The sequence below is a fragment of the Podarcis muralis genome, chromosome 12, assembly GCF_964188315.1.
Source record: "Podarcis muralis chromosome 12, rPodMur119.hap1.1, whole genome shotgun sequence".
Classification (NCBI taxonomy): domain Eukaryota; kingdom Metazoa; phylum Chordata; class Lepidosauria; order Squamata; family Lacertidae; genus Podarcis; species Podarcis muralis.
In genome coordinates this window covers 34088132-34109689 of record NC_135666.1, presented here as the reverse complement: position 1 = coordinate 34109689, position 21558 = coordinate 34088132, and the positions used below count along the sequence as shown (strand labels likewise).

At 41.8% G+C, this 21558-nt stretch overlaps 1 protein-coding gene across 8 annotated transcripts in view; it reads right to left on the bottom strand.

Annotated features, from left to right (window-relative positions):
- The window catches only part of HDAC9 (histone deacetylase 9), a 422950-nt gene that overhangs the window by 200988 nt on the left and 200404 nt on the right, over positions 1–21558 (bottom strand). For 3 of the 8 annotated variants that reach the window (XM_028750039.2, XM_077936991.1, XM_028750044.2), the window contains 6 exons: positions 17666–17907; positions 15784–15931; positions 14407–14533; positions 12399–12520; positions 3502–3633; positions 1313–1425 (listed from right to left, as the gene is read on the bottom strand). In XM_028750039.2, the coding sequence (XP_028605872.2) occupies positions 1313–1425; positions 3502–3633; positions 12399–12520; positions 14407–14533; positions 15784–15931; positions 17666–17907 (884 nt within the window). Of the gene's footprint in view, positions 1–1312; positions 1426–3501; positions 3634–12398; positions 12521–14406; positions 14534–15783; positions 15932–17665; positions 17908–20467; positions 20519–21558 lie in introns of those variants that run through there. The other 5 variants (XM_077936990.1, XM_077936993.1, XM_077936992.1 and 2 more) reach the window with 4 other exon arrangements.

Sequence of the window (21558 nt, the reverse complement as noted above, 5' to 3'; positions counted from 1 at the left end):
TAACCGCCTTAAGTCTCTTTTATATGTAACCCCTCCCATCTACTTTTCCACTTCCAGTCCCTTTCTTCCTTTGTCATTCTTCTCATGTTTGAGCATTAAGTCAGTGGCATAGCTTTTCCCAATATTGCTCTGGTGAAAACAATGGCGCATACCCAGAGACTAGAGGAATCTGATCATTTTCATCAGAGAAGGTGAAAACTCGCAACCAGGCTGGCGTAAATCCCACAAGACATATATCTTTTAGGATTGTTCACAAGCTCCTCCCACTAAGAGTCTCTTGCCCCGCCTTCCACTTTTAGAGGCACGTCATTCAAAAGGCATGTCAGCACCAGCGAATTATGCAGAAGTGTCTCTGCAGGGGACATGCGTTGTTTCACTATTCCATTTGATAATAATATTTAAGCCATTACTAAATTGGTCTAGCACCAGAGGCGTAGCGTGGGGGGTGCAGGGGGGGCCAGCCGCACCGGGCGCAACATCTGGGGTTAGGGCAAATCCACAGGTTAGGGGGCGCAAATCCACGGGTTAGGGGCGCAAATTACTTGCCTTGCCCCGGGTGCTGACAACCCACGCTACGCCACTGTCTAGCACTCTTCCCTATTCTATTTCTCGTTGTCCTCTCTTCCTTTAAAGGGATAGCATGGGGAGAACTGGACCTACCCGCACGGTTCCCAGAGGTTAATGCGCTGACACAAGTTCTGTGTGCGCGCGCATTTCAAATTTTATTGAATGTTAATGTGTATTTCAATTTTTGTAAGCCACTTTGAAAGATTTTGTCATGAGCAAAAAGATGGGGTAAACTTCTCAAAATAACTGAAATCAGGAAAACAGAGTTCTGTTGCAGTCTCCAACCAGTGTTCCCAGGTGCCAGTTCTATTGTTATTGCCTACTGGCCCAAGAGAGCTGATCAAGGCAGCTTGAGACAGAGAGTAGGGTTGGTGGTCAGCAGACAATATCCTTAGGAAGCTGATGGGGGTCTCCTGCTGTTGCTGCCCTTCCCCTAGGCCAGCACTCAAAAGAGCTCAGGGCAGCTGCCCTAGTAATTGCCCACAGGGTAACATTACAAAGCTGGGAAATTTCAGTGGTGACCACCATTGGAGGGTTACCAACCTCCTCCCGCTCTTATCCATCGGTAAGGTTGCTTACTCATTCCTACGCTAGTTGGAAACATGTAGGAGAGGAAGGGAACAGGCTAACATGCACATCCCACTGGGTGCCCCCTACTAGGAGGGGCACCAGAGGACTCCATGCCGAGGGCCCTCCCAAAGCTGGTGAAACGATTCCCAGGCCAATGAAGGGATTCTGGTCTTACCTCAGCTTGGGAATTCATTGGCAACACTGAGGTGTCGTTCTCTGTATTCCCAGCAGGGGCATTACTTGGTGAACTGGGACCTGAAACTGGTGAACTGCTACTGACCGATGATTCTGGGGGTAGAAAGAAGAAATAAAAATAAGTACACGCAGTATTTTGGAAATATCAGCTATAGCAAACAGTGTATTACTAAGACAACTACTACAACTACTTCCTGCTCTTCCTCTCAAAGGAATATAATATAAGGGTGGCATATAAGGCAACCAAGTTCTATTTGCAATGTATCTTTTTATTCACTCTCAGAATCAATTCCATGATTCTTCCAATAGACAAAGGGCACAATTTATAACTCAGGCAATTCTACCCCCTCTCACTGCTGCCTCAGAGATAGCAAGTTACTCAGCAGCAGGAAAATACTGAAAGGGAGTTACTAATGAGTAAAGGAAAAGGAAGTACCTTTGGCTGCATTCTCTGCTGCCTCTGTGAGAGATCAGCATGACAGAGATACTGGACACTCAAAGGTCATAATAACATGTCATCAATTCATGAGGCCTACTGCCATTCCTAGGCTGTTTGGATAAACCCCTGGAGGACTTCAGTTGTGAACCAGCCTTTATATGAGTAACTAATAAAAAACAATACCTCATTGGCAGTGCATCTCTGTCAGTGAACTCTGGGGGAAAGCATGAAGCTTAAAACATCTTAACGTGGCGTTTTCATGGTTATATCTTATTTTGTTTTGATGCAGTACATTTCTGCATGCTTTCTAAAGAATAAAGGGCAGTTTTCACTAATATATCACACAATTGTTTAAAGATGTGAGGTCCTTATTGCAGCTGAGGAAAACAACAGTTGCTGAACTTGGATCCATGTGGTCAGTCATTAAAAATATCACCCTTACTATCAATTTTAATGCAAACTTTATAATGAAAAGCAAGTAAAAAGACCAGCTCATTTTCTACTCATTTATTGTTGCCCATTTTCTCTCTCTCTCTTTCACACCTATTCCTGGCACTTTAGGGGTAGTGCAGGGCCCCCCCTTAAAAAGTCCACAACATTTGTACCTTCAGTTGTAGTAAATCTGTGAAATTTACACATTTTTAAATCATATTACAGTGAACCGCAGCATTTCATACAAAGGAAGGATTTTTTTAAAAAAAACTGATTTGAAAATTTTCTGAACTATACAAAGGATTAAATCCTTTGATTTAAAATAGTTCATTTCCCCTCATCAAACTCAACAACCCTGACTGTGTATCTTATGGGATGTAGTGTTAATTTTTCCAGAGGAATAAAGAACAAAGATGACCACTGTTGATTTTATCCATCTGTCTGAGATGTCACACATTTCAGTTAACACAGAAACTTTAGAAAAGAACCTTTAGAAAAGAACACAGAGCTCAAAAAACAATAACAACAATAACTGGTGATAACTACTGAAAGATTGTTGGTCATTTTTCTAATAAAAGGATGCTTTCATCTATCATTTAGTTTTGTGTAAACTCTGATTTTGAAAAAAAAAAAGATTTTCATTAATATCCGAAGAATTGAACACACAGAGTTCTCCTCAGCATTAACTTTAAGATATGTATATTTGGACTGACATTTCTAAATTATCTGCATCATCTGATTTAATTTACACAACACAGGGCAAAGAGTAAAGGTAGCCATGGCAGCCTGGAAGAAAAATCCCAAAGTCCTTATTAGGACAATATCTTTGTAGGGTCGACCAAAACATAAATAGTATGCAAGCTTTTGAGTTCCCCAGAACCCATTGCCAGGCTAGCTGTTTAAACTTACCAGATGCAGACATGGCTGGTTTGACAAACACCAAAAACCATTTTTTGCCAGGAGCGGTCAGTGTGGTGGTGTGAAACTGCTCTTCCAACCACAGTGTCATTGTGGCTTCCTGGGACAGTGAGGGAACAGAAAAGGGCAGTGGCCTCACCCCTGCACCATCCCAGGAAGTAGATCCATGGCCCACCACACCAGCCGCTCCCTCTACAAGTTTCAACATATAGCCTGATGAAGAGTTCTGGTGAACTCAAAAGCTTGCACACTACTCTATGACAATTTGTTGTCTCAGTAAAGATATTACTCTAGTATGGACTTAATAAACATGCTCATTTATAAATATGATATTTCCCCCCAAATGCGAACAGGATCTCTCCGGTCCAGTCTTTCATTACCTGTCACCTCAAACAATCTTTTCTTGAAGGAGCAGACGACAGTTCCATCCTTTCTCCTGAGTAAAGGGCTGCTTCTCCTTTCCGTCACCTTTTGTTTTAATCTGGAGCGAACTTTTAAATTGGGCTCGGAGGCTGGGAATGGAGACAACAAAATATATCTTTATGATACAGAAAGCTAGAGGTCAGGAAGCGGGAATAAATAGTTTTTCTCCCTCTTAAATCATAAGCAAGTTGGCAAGTCAACTGCACAGTAGGATATCAGATATAAATAGTATTTATTCATAAGCATGTTTTACTCTGCAACTTTTTTTTTTTTTTGTATTCACCTTCACAACACCCTGCAGGGCTTCACTAGAGACCATGTACTTAGTTCATGGCAGAGGTCACATATGACAAAAAAAGGGGGGGGGGCAAATTCCAAGATGCTAAATAATGATTTATTTTCAAAATCCCCGATGCATTTCAAGTAATAGCCCTTCATCAGACACAGTGCTATATGCCAGCTAACATCATGAGAGATTCATAGAATCATAGAATCATAGAGTTGGAAGAGACCACAAGGGCCATCGAGTCCAACCCCCTGCCAAGCAGGAAACACCATCAGAGCACTCCTGACATATGGTTGTCAAGCCTCTGCTTAAAGACCTCCAAAGACGGAGACTCCACCACACTCCTTGGCAGCAAATTCCTGTAATCTCAAAGCAGCTTCTCATCTTAAAAAATGCTAACAAGACGTTTATTATTTTAAATCATAGGTAGCCCTGCACTTGTCCTACATACTGCTCCTGGTGTTTCCGTAAGCACCGTTCCAGGGTTGTATGGCAGGGATGGGCAGCCTGTGCCCCTCCAGCTGTTGTGGAACTCCCATCAGCTCTAGCCAGTATGCCCCATGGTTGGGGAAGATGGAAGTTGGAGTCCAGCAACATCTGGAGGGCCACAGGTTCTCCATCCCTGCTCTAAGGGGAAAAGGTAAAGGGTAAAGGGACCCCTGACCATTAGGTCCAGTCGTGGCCGACTCTGGGGTTGCGGCGCTCATCTCGCTTTATTGGCCGAGGGAGCCAGCATACAGCTTCCGGGTCATGTGGCCAGCATGACTAAGCCGCTTCAGGCGAACCAGAGCAGCACACGGAAACGCAGTTTACCTTCCCGCCGGAGTGGTACCTATTTATCTACTTGCACTTTTTGGTGTGCTTTCGAACTGGTAGGTTGACAGGAGCAGGGACCGAGCAACGGGAGCTCACCCCGTCATAGGGATTCGAACCGCCGACCTTCTGATCAGCAAGCCCTAGGCTCTGTGGTTTAACACACAGTGCCACCCGCGTCCCTCTAAGGGGAAAACTAATGAGTAAATAGGGGGTCTACGATAATTTCTCTTGATGTGTTTGTGTTAAAGCATTTGCAAGATGGAGATCTGGCTCTGATTTCTGGTCCCAGGTAACTGGAGTTTAATCCTTCCCTGACATAACCATTTCCCTGACACATTGCATATCCCTGCCCACCCCCACCCCCTGCTATTAACTGTGCAGGTAGGGGAGAAGAGGAAAAGGCAATTGGTGGTGGCTACTGGCAATGATGGCTACACTGTGCCTCCACAGTCAGAGGCAGTGTGGTTCTGAATACCAATTGCTGGAGACAGCAGAAGCGGAGAGGGCTCTCGTGCTTGCGTCCTGCTCGCAGGCTTCCCAGAGGCATCTGGTTGGCCACTGTGAAAAGGGGATCCAGGACTCAGTGGCTATTGGCCTGATCCAGTAAGCTCTTCCTATGCTCTTAAATACAATGTGAGTGCTTTTCTTCCACCCTCCCATGGTTAATGCTAACTTCAGGGAGGATTCCAATTGAAGAAACAGCAAGGGAGATGTTACCCGGGACAAGATCCCAATGCCAACTCTCTTCCCCACAGCTCCTTGTAAGGACAGAAAACAATATTGGCAGTCTGATCAGACATCTCCCACGTAACACCTAGTTCATCACCTTTCAACAGAAATGACCTGCTAAAAGTGCTTCATTTCACCAGTGACTTTAAAGCAGTTCTGTTTTTAATGTTTTCAAAACAAATACCTGCTCCCTAAGAAAACCTGCCCTATCAGCATGCAAAAGCACTGCACTATCACCAAGTTGTTTTTCTCTCTTTCAACCTATAATCCCACCTGACAATAATTACAATTTGCAGTGAAGTCATCTCTGGCTTCGACTCAATTTACTTGTAGGGTTATATTCTATTTATAGGTCTCCATGTTACTCCAACTGCTGAAGTTTTCCATATTGGTGCCTGAATGATGGGATGTACTCTTCAGGGCCCGGAGAAAAAGCTCCTCACCATTTCACTAGGGAGAAGTCCCACTTGCCTCTGAATGTGTTTTCATGCCCAGCTGCTTTGATTGCCTTTCTATTTTTAACCACCTCCCCATCGCGCTCTGCATTTCAATCAATAGCATAAACACAAGACCGCCTTTCTGTGGAGGACTGAATTTATGCTCCAGTGGAAAAGATAAACTACTTCCATTAAAGATGAAGCATCGTAATTTAAATGAAAACTATTTCACAACAGGGGTAGAAATCAGATTCCTACCTCACCCCTTGCTGGAAGAAAGGAAAGAAATTAAAAACTTTACCAAATGAGAGAAAACACCTAGAATAGGAGTAAGCAACATGGTGCCCCCACCCACAGATGTTTTTAGACTGTAATCCTCACCATTAGCCATGTTGGCTGGGGATAATGAAAGTCCAGAACACCTGGAGGACTGCATGTTGCTTACTCCTGTCCTGAATATGTTCTCGATATACCTAGGGCAACTGGACTAGAATGTAGTATGACTGTTTCAAACAGTACCTTGGTTTTTGTTTATTTATTGAATGCATATCTTGCAGGGAGGCAAACAACAAATGATTTTATCTATCTATCTATCTATCTATCTATCTATCTATCTATCTATCTATCATCTATCTAACCTTTAAAACAATTTCAATACAGAGGCAGACTGGGAAGAATCTCAATTTAAAATGCTTGTTAAAAAGAGGAAGGTAGATGCTGAAAAGACAACAGAAATTGCTCATGTCTAATATGCAACGGGAGGTGCCACAATGCTAAACACCAATTCCTGTGCTGTGTGGAATGGACCTCCCAATAAGATGGCATCTGCAGGTGGCCCTCACCTGCACAGTGATGGACTGGGTATAGAAGGGGTGCTTCCAATCTGTATTGGGCTTCATACATCAAAACCATCACCTTGAACCTAACCATGACCTTGATTTGGGGAGGAGGGCATCTGCAACATGGAGAAACTGACAGTAAGGTAAAGGTAAAGAGACCCCTGACCGTTAGGTCCAGTCACAGACAACTCTGGAGTTGCGGCGCTCATCTCACTTTACTGGCCGAGGGAGCCAGCGTACAGTTTCCGGGTCATGTGGCCAGCATGACTAAGCTGCTTCTGGCAAAACCAGAGCAGTGCACGGAAACACTGTTTACCTTCCCGCCGGAGTGGTACCTATTTATCTACTTGCACTTTGACGTGCTTTTGAACTGCTAGGTTGGCAGGAGCTGGGTCCGAGCAATGGGAGCTCACCCTGTCGCGGGGATTCGAACCGCCGACCTTCTGATCGGCAAGCCATAGGCTCTGTGGTTTAGACCACACACTCATATATAAAAAACTAGAGTTTTGGAAAACAACCTTTTATCATTACTTAAGATGATATTATAAATGAAACATTTAGCTTGTAGGCTGTACTTAAAAAATAGGTCCATAAATGTCCAAATTACAAAATTTGGCCATGGCGCTTTTTATTGTGACATGCCCCAATTTCTCAATGATACCATAATTTGTGACAATATATTTAAGAAAGGTGATATGAGTACAGAACTTTGTGGTACATCCAGAGAGGGAGGGGGAGAAACCACAACTGGTGTACAAAATAAAAATAAAAGTTGCCTGTTGTTGTTTGTTTTGCTTGGAAAGTGCAACACTGTTATCTGCATAATGAGACCCATTATGGCATAATGAGGCTAGGCTCAAATGCCCACTCAGCCATGAAGCTTCTCTGGTGACCTTGGGTCAGGGCAGCACAACCTACCTCACAAGGTTAACAGGCTAAATTGAGGGAGGTATGTTGTCTTTGGCTCCTTGTAGATAAAGGTGGGGCATACGTGTGTTAAATATAAGAAAGGCTAGGGGGGAAGGAAAAATGCTACCTCTTCATAGTACCTGAGGATTTGCCTCACTAAGAAAGTTGATTAAAATAAGCTCACATTAAGATTTGGTCCTTTCTATCTGGAGTTATAACAACAGCAAAACTTAATTAGCTTCATACACAATGTAAAACCTTCCATCTGGTAGAGTAATTTAGCAGAATTAATTGTATACCACCATAAGTCAATGAGACACTGAGGAAAACCATTGAAATGCTATTTCCTTTCCTTTGGAAGGGAATTATGTACAATTTCAGCATGATTTGCATTGCTAACAGTGAAATCCAACTGGGAGGAATCACTCTCATTTATATTACTTTCCCATGAGAAAATCAAGAGAGAACTATAAAGCTAGTGCTGTTATTCATAAATAGCTCTGAAATACTTAGAGCACTCAGCTTTAGCCAAGACATGCTACTTGGCAGCAGGAACCTCTAATCACAGGCCTGATCACATATCCAATGTTAAGTGTGCTTCTTTGTAACTTCAAATGTATCTTTGTTCAATAACCTAAATAATCTGTTTTAGAGGTCTTGACTACTACGGCCACAACTATGAAGTCCTAGGGCTTCCTGCACTCTCAGAGTGGTGTGAGTTTTTATTATAGAGTGGAAACACTCCTTCATGGGCCAATTAGTATAAGTAAAATGAGATTCTCCTGGTTCTCATGTAGCTTTATGGAGATTTGGGGTTGCACAGTTCACTAGTCCTGCATCTACTTTTCTTTTTGCAGATCTGTCATAGTGGTTCATCAGAACCTCAAATTATGCAGCTTCATGAAAGGAGGAGGAAGATGATCATTTCCCCACCTGACCCAGTGAAGAGTAATTATCAAGCTGCATGCTGGCCTCACATTGGAGGAATCCCTATTGTTCACTAATGCTAGTAGTATCATGAGGAAGTAACCGGAAAACCTACAACAGCCTCTCCCAACCTGGTTCTTTCCAGAGGTTTTGGACTACGACGCCCATCAGCCTGAGCCGTCATGGCCAATGGTCAGGAATTATGGGAATTGTAGTTGAAAACCTTTGGAGGGCATAAGGCTGCGGAAGGCTGCCTTGCAACATGTGGGAATATGTGCTACCAATGGTGCAGTTTGATCAGCAGAACGGGAATGGAAAAAAATGCAGAACAAGCATGTATTCCACATGCCAAAAATATGTAAAGTTGTTTGAGTTTCCAAAAAAAAAGAAGACTAATTATTACACACTGCCTGGGAAGAAGAAATCTAAGGCAAATGTATAAATCTGATACTAAACTCTGCAATATTTCACCAGGCACTTGAGAAGAGAGTTCAATATTTTCAGAAAATGCCTTCTAATTATGACTGCCACTATTCCAACCATATAAAAATCAATCTCAAGTTACACTTTGTTTCTAAACAATCAGTACTTTCGGCATTTTATACAATGGAAATTTGTCATTTTATACAATGGCAATGCTACCTATGATGTAAGTGAGCTTTGTACTGTACAGAGTGAGAGCCAGTTCTGATATAACGCTTAGTACATTTTATCTGTGGGAGATGTTAGCAATACAATTACATCCTTTCTGGATTCCAGTGCCCATTTTGAACTCCAACCACATACACCAAGTGTGGGGAAGCTTTAGCCCTCCAGATTTTGCTGAACTACAACTCCCATCACCCCTGGTCACTGGTCATGTTTACTGGACCTGGACCTGTAGCTGACCCCTACATCTGGTCCCCAAGTATCCTTCTTAGCCTCAAAATCATATTCAGATGGGTACCCTTGAGTCACTTGATACACTCAGCCCAACCAGAAGCACTCCTGTCTGTGCTCTAGAGGAGTTCTGAAACAGGCCTAGTTAGCATAATTAGTTGCAGCAGCAGCTGGTGTGCTAGGGTGGAACTATGGAGCTGTCCTCCTGGCACTGGCTTTGCTTGCCTGGACATAACTGGGACAGAGAGCAAGGGGTTGGTTAGGTAAGGACTGTGCACACACATCAGCAGAGCCAACTCAGTCCTCCCAACAGTGTGTCTAGCTGTCCTCCCCACTCCATCTCCATCTCCATCATCTCCATCTCGGTAAATGGTAGCTATGTTGGGGCTGGGAAAGCTCTGGCCTACTATACAATCCACTAACTATTTGTCTCCCAACTTAACTCCCCTCTTCTTCACATAAACAGAGCAATACTTTTTACTGTGGTTGCATATGCAGGCCAGACTGGGTCAAAATATTGCTAACCTATCCATCCCATCTCCTCTCTTACAGTTTGTGTGAAATTATATATATATATATATATATATATATATATATATATATATATATATGATGTAGTCCTTAACCAGACATCCTAAATAATCAGCTTTTTTCTATCCAAATATACAGCTGTGAACTCAGAACCACACAGTTTGACAGTTGTGTGTTAATGTTTAATTTAACAGTTGTGATAGGTAAGAATCCCTGCCCCCCCCCCGCCCCAAGCCTACAGACAAAACAAAAGCTAATGCCTATGAAGCAGCAGCCTCAAAATTAGATTAAAACATCACACGGTCAGCATCAACAAACCTGCTGGCTGAGAACGAGTATCTCTGACCATTCATAGCCCAAGAACAGGGAAAGGAGGGAGAGGAAAGACCACTTCTTGTGACAAAGGTCAAACATTTGCGGGCAAAGAACCTGTCTATATGAGTGGTTCATGGGACAGCTTTGTCTGGTATGGTCCCAGGAGGATGTCGTAGGCTCCAGAATGTCCCTTTTGCCTAAGGGATGGCCCCATAGCCATCCTGATCAGTTTAGGGTCATTTCACTCGTGTCATCCTGGTTCCTGTTGCTTTTTCCTCTAAAACTGTTAGGCAATCATTGGGAGCTTTGTGAATATGTAGCTGAGGGCAGAAATTAGGACCACTTCAATTAGGGGCCCCGCGTTGCTTACTTAAACAGGATACATGCAATACACGAACCAATTCTTAAGAGATGCAGTAAAACAAAATGGGAATTTTCCTAACACATAGCTCACTGTACTGATGTTCTGCCTATGCTTTCTTTTTTTAGTTTGAAAACCTGTCACATAAACAGAAGAACAGAAGTGACCAAAAATGAGATCAGCTCATTATTCATCTGTGTATGTCATATGTTGTGTTTCAAAAAGAGCCTCGTAGTTGTGCATTTTCTCTGTAGCTGACGTATGGCGTGCCCAAATATTTGGAATAATGTATAGAAAACATCTGGCTTTAATTATATTGTAGCCCTCTTATGCAGACAATGAGAATTGAATTAAGGAATATTTATAAACCCCCACAGAGATGTAAAAGTATTAACAGCTGCACCAGAACAATACTGTTAAAATGTTTGAAAATGTTTGGCCTTACCAATCAACAATTTTACACCTCATAAATATCAATAATGCTTTTTTAAAAAGAGAAATACATTTTTTTAAAAAGGGTGGAGGGGGCAATTTAAATGTTCCAACTGTAGTATAATCCAGGCAGGAATAATATGTTTATATATTATATCGAGACTGGAGAAAGGATAATTGAAATAGCATTCTTTGGGCTGAACCCCTTCATTTTTATATATGTAATCAGCATTTTAGTGTCACAATAAACACATTCTTTTATGTATATTGAATAATAAACACATTTTACAAACAATATTCTCAAATAAAATGCATTTTTTGTATGTTTCCCCCAATATACGTGTTTGGTGCACCTCTCCCCTCCCCACAAATATGCATTTTTGTATAAATTGTTTGTTTGAAGAACTGCATTGCAAAATTCATAGAAGTGTGAATTTTGAAATAGATCTGCATTTGGGGCAGGGTAGTGACAAAATCAGGGCTGCACAGGCACACCAGTGGAATTGGCTCTGCCCTTGTGTATACACTACCACGACCCCCTTGCTCCACCCCAACCATATCCAGAAAGCTGCAGCAACACCGGTGTCAGGAGAGTGGTTCTACTCCACCACACCAGCTACCAAAATACTGAATTTATAGGCTACGTCCAGTGCAGAACTGCTACTTTTGCCCCATTTTTCTTCATTGCCAGACCAAAAAGAAAAAGAAAAAAAAAAGATGACAGATCAGAAAGTCTTGCTCAGAAAGTCCGGCCCACGGATGGTCTGGGAATCAGCGTGTTTTTACATGAGCAGAATGTGTCCTTTTATTTAAAATGCGTCTGGGTTATTTGTGGGGCATAGGAATTCGTTCATTTTTTTTCCTTCAAAATATATTCTGGCCTACCACATGGTCTTAGGGACAGTGGACCGGCCCATGGCTGAAAAAGGTTGCTGACCCCTGGTCTTGCTAATCTCCTCCACGAATTTGAAACACAAGCAACAACTGCCTTTGAGCATTTAGTGTGAGTAATTCATACCATGCACGCACAATATTGAAGCACATGGTTGCAATATTTAAATTTATGAACAGAAGAACATTTATGGGGCAATGGAGCTCACCTTGGGTTGCACCTGGACATTACAAGCTTTTTTGAGCTACTCATTCAAAGTTTATCAGCCCTCCTAATGCAAATATGCAACAGAATACAAACATGAAATTAGTGGTATGCAATATTCTCATTAGAAGGTGGTTTAAATTTTAGCTTTGTCAGTGAATATATCCCAGATAACTTTGATATTGGGTGTTCCTTTATGTTCACATTGTATCCGAAGGTCAAATTAAGCTTCATATTGGTTAAAAAATGTTTGAGGCAGAACAGAGCTGGAATTTAAGGTAAGTTTATTATACTCACCGGTTTTCCGAAGCGGGAAATCATCCTTGGCCTCTTGTGCTCCTGGTAACGTGTATTTGTAGGAAGGGGACGTTCCACTAAGGGGAGGAGAACTTTGATCCAAAGAGGTATGGTGGGCAGCCCTACAGAAGACACAGAGGGTCAATGCAATGTCTGATATTTTGTGAATTAACAATTTATACATCCAAGTTACAGAAAATGTTAAAGCTATAGATGCAGCTTGATTCTTCCAAGTGTGCAAAAAGCCTATGGGGCACACATAGTTATGGGGCACACGTAGCTAAGGGGCACACACAGTAAGTTATGGACTGCTCAGACTTCACAATCATTTTTCTCTGGGTAATTCATAAAATGCACGCAAGAGAAGTGTCATGGCAGTGCAGATAAAATTTGCCATTGGACTAGTCATTTCAGTATCATTGATAGAGACTGACTCGTTTATGCTGCATGTATATATCAAGATTTTCACCTGGCACCTTAATTACATATCTTAAGGCACCGGGCAAAAACATCTCTCTCTCAAAAACATCAGCAAAAACAAGACCTTCGGCTGATTAACATTAAATGTGTTTGTTGGAGTGGGCTTAGTGGTTTGTTTTGTTCTTCTTGTTGTTCTTATTATATATTTCATGTTGTGAACTGCCCTGTGATCTTCAAATGAAGAGTGGTATACAATTTTATTTTTTTAAAAAAATAAAGTATTGTTTTCCTTTAGTCTAGGAACAAAACAAATTCTTACGAAGAAAAAGAAAGTCCGGGTCCCCTATTTGGTGTGAAATATCTGCTTATGAGAAACCTCTTTTTGACAACTGAGCATCAAAAAAATAATAATACTTCTGACATTCTCTATGTACCAAACCTGATGCCCTCCTTAGTAAAAATGTCGGTTCCCTCAGCCTGAAGTGAGATGAGTTGCCTTTGCCTAGACTTAACCATCCAGGGTTTTTACCTTTACCCACTTAGTATTCCACCAATCTAACTCAAACTTTTCTTTAAGTGAAAAAGGCAGTGAAGTCATTTTAGAGTCAAGGAGCAGCCTAATTTATTCTGGTCTTCAGTCAAAGATTAATCAAGAAACTCATTTATAGTTGAAATGAGAACCATTTTTTCCCCAAATTCTATTCCATTTATCCTATTAAGGTGTAGAATAAAACACCCGTTTTCATTTTTCTCAAGAATCTGCACAAGAATATCAATCTGAATGCCTTGCTTGGCATTTTGAACAACAACAAAAAATCATCTGACTATTGTAACGAACTATTCAGAACAATGGCATAAGCTAAAAGCAAATTCAAAGCCTCAAGATTGCTCAAGGATATCTGAGCAAAAATAGTGAATCTCAGTCCTGTTGATGGGAACAAGTGGTAGATTGTGTAATTTGATCCTGAATGTGGTCATTTTGGTTAAACACAGCTGTTTACATTGGTTACAAAACTAAAGAGTGTTGGCATATGCGAAATTCAATAGGGAAATATGTCTCCCTATTGCTTTTATCAAGCCCTATTCTATACTAAGGATACTTTCACAAATTAAATACTTCTAATAAGCTAAAAGGGGAGGGGGCCCTTTAGGCTGTCACTATTTTGTGGGAAGTACAGTATTCAATCGCAAACCAGAAATTTAGTTTTGTGCAATCCAAGTGGACTAGAGCACTCTGTTGCCCTAGTGCAACAAACCCACTTAAACAGACTTTTTGTGGTTGGGAATGTGATGGGAATATACTCTGAAAAGTGTAGGAAGAATGAACAATTGATGGGGAAGAGAGGTCACACCTTGCAAGCAAATCAGGATGAATGCTAAGTAAACAAGGCATCTGGTGGATCTACCTGTTAGGTTTTTATAAGTAAAGTCAATATCCAGCAGAGGTACATTAGCCCTTAGGAGGCAAAGATGATGATATGCAGCATCTTTCTCAGTTTGCTATCATTTTGGAATCTGGAACTTTTAAAACTTGCTTTTCCACTTTATCGGATGGGGAGGGTTTAAGATAGCAGAAGGCTAAACATACGTGTACCAGAGCTTGGGGTGCCGGCTAACGGAATGGTTCTTCCCATTGGCTGGAGAGTCTTTCGTTGCAGATTTGCTCAATAGAAACTCTTGAAGTTTCTGCTTCACTTCTGTACTGGCCACTGCTCCTAAAAGAAATAGGTTTGTTTCCCATGTTTCTAATTGTATAGAGTGTCCAGAATTCATTAAAAAAAACAAAACAGATGCACATACAAAAGCAACAGTTTTGCTAGAAAAAAATGTAAATATGAGTGTCAGACAATAGTTGTATCAAATAATGCCTTTCCCCTGATTTCCTTTCTTTAGAGAAGATGTCAAATGCTGCAGTCATTAGAGAAAAATGAGAGCCTGGGTACTTAAAAAAATATTATGGATAGTTTTTGAAAGCACAGTATAAACTAGGGGGCACACTCTGAAATGTGTGTCATTGTGTTCATTGAAGTAATACAGGTCTCTGAGAACCTTGTTTCAAAACTTTAAACATGGCATTATGCTACTGCTAAATTTATATAATTTCCCTTATAAGCTAAAAGCATATTTAAAGGATGTCACAACATTCTCTATTTTGCTAAATATTGGTACACACTTTATTATCAATGAGAAATTCCAGGGGGGATAATGAATACATTTGGTGTTTATAAATTGTTACCCCATGTAAATAATATTTTTGAAGCACTGAAACAGCTTAGTTTTCACTCCCATTCCATTTGCGAGGGGAATTATATGTATCTGCCTCCCCCTAGTGAGTATCACATTCCAGTAATGCCGTTTCTTTCTTTTTTTGAATTTATTTTCCTAGAAGCCACAGTAATAGAAGACTGTCAATTAAAATCATCGTGCCCTATCTATCTATCTACATTTCCATACAAATATTAGCAATGCAATTAATAGGGATGTTTTTGGATTTTAATGGAACACACAATGCAGGCAGTTCCAAACTGTTGCTATTTTTGGGTGGCATTCAATCAAACTGTGGCAAATTTAGGTTGCACATTTATAATTGTTTGAGAGGTCCTGCACAGCAAACCCACGAGAGATTAGACTTTTAGAATTAAGAAACACAATGGGAAAATGCACTGGGAAGTATGGAATAACACTTGCTTTGGCGTAACATCCTCTAGCCTCCCCACAAATTGGAACGAATGCTCATTAAATAGCCTGCATTGTCTAATCTCCCTGCAAACAAATCAGGATAAACGCTCAATAAACAAATCACTTGGAAGTGCCCTGGACCTGAAAGGAATTATATTGCCAGACCATATTTTTATATATGTAGTCATTTACTGGAGGGGCAGTGGTGGTGGAGGAGGCAGTAGTGAGCAAGCCAATAGAAGTTAGATAGCGTTTTTCAACCGGACCTTGGCTGAACAGATCTTACTTTCGCGGCTTCTTTCTTTGCTTCTGATTGGAGGAAGCTGCTCCCTGTGGTGCCTTTCCAGTTCCTGTTCTTGCCTTTGTTGCTCCAGTTTCTGCTCTTTCTCAATGAGTTCTTGCTGTTGCTTGATGGCTAAGAGTTCCTGTTGTAACTTGCAAAGAAGACATAGTCATAAGAAAGTATAGTCTTAAGGCTGGAGGTGGTCATGCCCAGCCTCCACCCCGCTTGCAGTCCGTGGTCCTACAGCAAACAAAATCATCTGTGCATTAGTCCCTTTGAAAGCTACAGGAATTACTTTCTCCAGGACTAACTTGTCCCACTGATTTCAAGTGAATTCATAGTGGGATTGTATCTGTGCTGACTCAGAAGCACTCAGCCAATTTCACCAGGACTTACTCCCAAGTAAATCAAGAATATACTTGATGGCAGTATATATCATTGTTAAGCGAGCACTCATAAATGTGGTGGTAGTTCCTGATGGCCAGGGTGGAGAGCAGATTATTTATTCTTGCTGTACCAACTCTCAGGCTGGTGCAGTAGAGGGTCTTCATTGGGCCCCTTAATAGGAAATGGTCTGATATTGGATCCTGTGGATCTGCCATCAGTCCTGCTCTGCAGCACACCCACCATATCCCATTTCAGGGCCATATGACAGCTACCATTAATGGGAGATACTGCCAGCAGTAGGGCATGCCCCACCATGCCTTCAGTGGGTTCAGCAGGAGCTTCCACAGCTGCAGAACCCACCAAACTGCAGTGGAGGCATCTCTGCTGAATCTTAACATCAGCCAGCAGCACAGGTTATGGGACATTATTGCTGCACCCCTTTAGCTGGATCAGGGCCAAAATAAAAGTAATTTCCTTCTTTGCCTTCAGATTTCTTTTGCTCTTCCAGTCCAGTGTTCTGATTTTTCTCTTTTCAAGAAAAGTGCCATAAAATGTGACACGGCTCTATAATTATTGTTATCTCAGTGTTTTAATTTCCATATAACCAGATTTTTTTCTTTTGTAAGCACATTTTTTGTGCTATTTTTGCACATTTGCCATTGTGACCAAAGGCTCTGGTTGCTCTTCTCACACACCAAGGAAAGAGCAATTATTTCATGCCCAACTAATCACAGCTCTGAAGCACCGTGAGCTACAGATGGAGGCTATAAGCATGAGAGGCAAAAGCCCATCTTGGACTTTCTTGCATTGCTTAAGCAAAAGCCCTTATTTAATTTTTCATTCTCTTCAGCAGAGCTAACTTACAAAGGTCACATTAACTGTTTCCATTTTAACAGGCACAGAGTCAGTCCAAAGCTAACAAGCATTTTACAAAGAGACTCGCCAAAGGTAACACAATTAGGGGCTAAACACAACTGGATGCCTTTGGTGACTCTTCTGAAGATCTCACCTTTATTTTTGGAGTTGTACCTTTTACAAATCTGGCTGAATTTCTGGATGCAGATAGCACAGTGCAAAATACGGCCATGTGGCTTAAAGAAGGTCTTCTGTGCATACCTGTCTGAATCAATCTGTGACCCCACACATAAGCAAAGAGAAGGAAACAACGCACTTCTAACAATGCAGATTTATACAGCTCTCAATGTGTTCACTAATCGGCTGGAAAGTTTTCAGAACGTTCCAATTTGGAATACTATGCCTTTCTGCAAAATACATGAATTTCAGGTGGCTCCCTCTGTTGTGCACCCCTGCAAACATTTTTATAAACACATTTGGAGGAATATCCACATGCTAACAAATGTGTGCGTTCACCGCATGCGCCGCTCCTATAGCTGAAGCTTCATTCTGCTGTATGGCATCCCAAGAGACAATGCCCTGAAGTCTTTGAACACTTAGCTTGCTATGGTGCAATCTGGGAAGAGAAGAAACATGTTGCTACCTTTATGTGTTCCTGGATCTGAGCCTGGTGCTGTCGCGTCAGGTTCTCGTGCTGCTTCTGAAATTCTGCTATAAGGAGCTGCTTCTGAATTTGCTGCTGCTGCTGGATCAGGAGCAGTTCCTGCTGTAGCTGCTTTTCACGTATCATTGGGTCCACCATGGGAACCATCATCCTGAGATCTGTCCGCAGGTCTAATGGCGTGATAGGTTCTAATCCCACAGGAACTTCTGACTTCACATCCACTGGTATACAAGGGGGTTGGGGAACAGAAAGGGTAGGGGGGAGGGAGGGGAAAGATCAGATAGGAGTTTTATAAAATCATGATATTTGCCATTCACCAGCTATTGTCAGCCATACAGCCTGTTGAATGTCACCTTTTGGCAGCAACAGAAAGAGGACGTCAGCATTTATTTCCATGGCCAGTTTGGAGAGGGCAAGGGATGACTCACTGAGGATTTGTGAGCATCCTTTGTGAGCACTAACAAGGCATGCTCTCAAATCACCAATGGTTTTCAGAAGAATATAGGTTGCTATTTAACATAGGAAGCTACTTATAGTAAGTTGACCTTTAGTCCATCTAGCTCAATATTGTCCATTCTGACAGTGATTCTGCAGTTTCAAGCAGGGGTCTTTCTCTGTCATGCCTGGTGATGAGAGGGATAGCATGAACCTTCTGCATGCACTAGACTACTGAGCCACAGATCCTTCCTGTGATGGTTGCTGCAAGGCAAACAGACAAGTGCTCAGCCACCCCAAGCGGTGACACATGCAGAGATGCAACAGGAATGATCTCCTACTCCATTTCTGAACGTGGAATGATTGAATGATTAATGATAACAATTGCAGAGATAGGGAAGAATTACCAGTGCCAGCCAGAGACTGACTGAAAGAAGGTAAGGCCAGAAAAGTAAATCATACAGAATAAATTGATAATAATAATAATTTTATTATTTGTCCCAGCCCATCTGATTGGGTTGCCCCAGCCACCCTGGGTGGCTACAGGGAACATCCTTCTCGGTGGGTAGAGACCTCTGTGGGCTCCTGGGTGCCTTTCATTACTTTGCAGCTCAGTGCTTTGCTCATGCTTTGCACACAAAACATCCCAGCTTCAAGCCCTGGGAGGGCTGAAACTGCTCCTATCAGTGTTGACAAGACTCATCAATGGCCTGAGTCTAGATAAGGCAGCTTGCTATGTTGATACGAGGTGTTCTCTCTGTTTGGGATTGCTGCTGTAATACTCCTTGGCACCTCTGGAGGCAATAATGAGAAGAGAAAGGAGAAGAGAAATGATTTACAAGGCATAAACCCATGCTTGTCAAGATTAATTCATTTCTGGATTTCGGAATTTGGTGCTGTATTTCCAGTGGCAGAGAAGGGATTTCTTGTCAGAATGAGAATTTCAGCATGGCTTCCAAGACTAAATGAAGTTGAAATATTCGCCTTTCATTCCCACCCACCCAACTTTTGGCATTCCTGCCGTACTTCTTCCTGCAGGTTTTCCTAAAGACCAGAGTATGCCCACAAAATTGAAAGAAGAAGGCAACAGGAAATTTAAGACTCTTTGTCAGTATCACCTTTTGTTTCAAGAAGGCAATGGGAACCATGGCTTTGGGAAGCAGCGTATTTGGTGATGGGGTATGTGTGGATGCTCCCATCTTTAGGTGTGGTTGACAGCAGGGTCCTCTCATAGGGTTATGGTGTGGGAACTGGGAGCTCTGACAACCATTATAAAACCAGTGAGAAAGCCAATATATGGGGTATTTTAAGGTAGCCCTTAAGAGTCCCCTAAAATGCCATTTAATCTAACAGCACCAGAGTCACAGAACATAACAAATGTCCATTGATTTACAGACTGCAGTTCCGGAATCCCCCAAAGTTTTTGACACTTTCTCCTGGCAGCTGGAAAACATATGAATTCATATCACATATCTACTCTTTATAATTTTATGCATTGTTTTCACAAAGATGAACTCTTCTCTTGTGAGCAGAATAAGGCCCATGGTGCACAGTAGATCCAGTAGAGGGCAGGAGCAGCCAACTATACCAGACAGTCTTTTAGAAAACAAAACTATGAGTTAGTCTCTTTGCCCAGATCCGTATATCAGAAGTATGTGCATGTGGGCACTGGAAGAATATCCTATCCCTTAAAATCAACATCCCCTTCCTTTGTTTCACTCACTTTTCTTCCACTGCCACAGTTCAATACAAGGAAAACAAAGCACTATATAAACATAATATTAGTGCTCTGGCTCTTCAAAAAGGAACGTGCAGCATAAATGCAAGGCTCTTTTTTAAAATAAAAATAAAAATGCTTGCACACATATTTTTAGCCCCTTAAACCACTTGGGAATGTTCTAGCCTAAGGGAAGAACATATGGATGATAGAAGATGCTGAGTCTCTCTTACATTTTTCTATCAACAATTATCAAACATAGTTATCGGTTTTCTCTCTTTTTCAACTTTCAGAAACAGCTATCGTGAAGCTCAAGGCATAGCTTATGTACCAAGCATTTTTAAACCTGCCAGAAGGATATTGCCCAACTCCTGGCTTTTGTTCTGAGGCAAAATTGCAAAGAAGGAGAAAAGAAATCACCCTTAAGTTACAAAAACTACCCTTGATTATAAATAATTGTCCCAGACCAAGAGAAAAGCGGACAGCGAGATCCCAGCCCTTTCATCCAATTTATTCTGCAGCAACCCACATTCCATTTGTCTAGACTAAATATAGCAGCGTTTATACAAGAAATCAATAGTGCTTGGAGAGCGAGCGGAGCAAAGGCATGAATATTTCATCAAACTCACAGAGAAATGGCAATCAGCAAACTGACAGCTCAGTGGAGGCTGACTCCTCAGGCCCTCCAGATAAGTCTTTGTTATTTGGCAGTGGCTCATCCCCTTCAAGCCACTGCCTTATCACAGGCGCTTGTCTATTTTTAGCATTAATTGCATTGTAGGTGACAAAGGCTTATCATGTTTAAAGTGGAGAGATGGATTTTCTTCTATCCATTGTGCCACATAATAAGCCTCACTGGGGACAATAAAAGATGCCAGAGCCGAGCAAAAAGCCCGCTCCACGGGACTGCCTGCAGTCTGCGCAGGTTGAAACGTTCCCAATATTGACAACAGGGGAAAAAATATTCAAGCCCAAAATAGAACACAGACAAACACCTGTGAGCATGGGGAACAAATCCTGCCACAAAGGCAGGCCACATATTTTCATGGAGCTACAATGGATCTTCTTAAAAACAAAACAAAATTGTCACATGACGACTGCAAAGTGTAGTACATTTATTTGGCCTTGTTCCTTCTTTTTCTATGTTTTATAGGCTTGTTTCTAACACCACAAGTCCCAAACAGCCAACCCCCTTGGTGTCTACGTACATAGGAACATAGGAAACTGCCTTATACGGAGTCAGATGATTGGTCCATCTAGCTCAGTATTGTTTCCAGTGATTGGCAGCTGCTCTCCAGGGTTTCGGACAGGGATCTCTCCCGGCTCTACTTGGTGGGAATTGAACATGCAAGGAAGATGCTCTACCACTGACTTATGGTGATAAGCAAGTGCCCATATTTTGGGTAGAAAATCAATTACAGGATGGATAAAGAAAACACCAGAAAGGTGAGCTGGCTATACACAGAAATATAATACAGGGCAGCTTTGTGTCTGGAGAGGTCAGGAATGAGATCCTCACTTTTACAACCATCTCTGGGACACATTAAGTCAAGAGGTGCCTGCAGAATGTTAGAAAGGATTGACTTCAATTGCCCTCTGCTGCTTCAGAGGTCTACGGATGTATCCTTCTGTGCAGATTTGTCAGTGTAGGACACAAACATATGGTTCCCCTTTACTATATGCTGTGAAAAGAAATACAGTGGTGCCTCAGGTTAAGAAC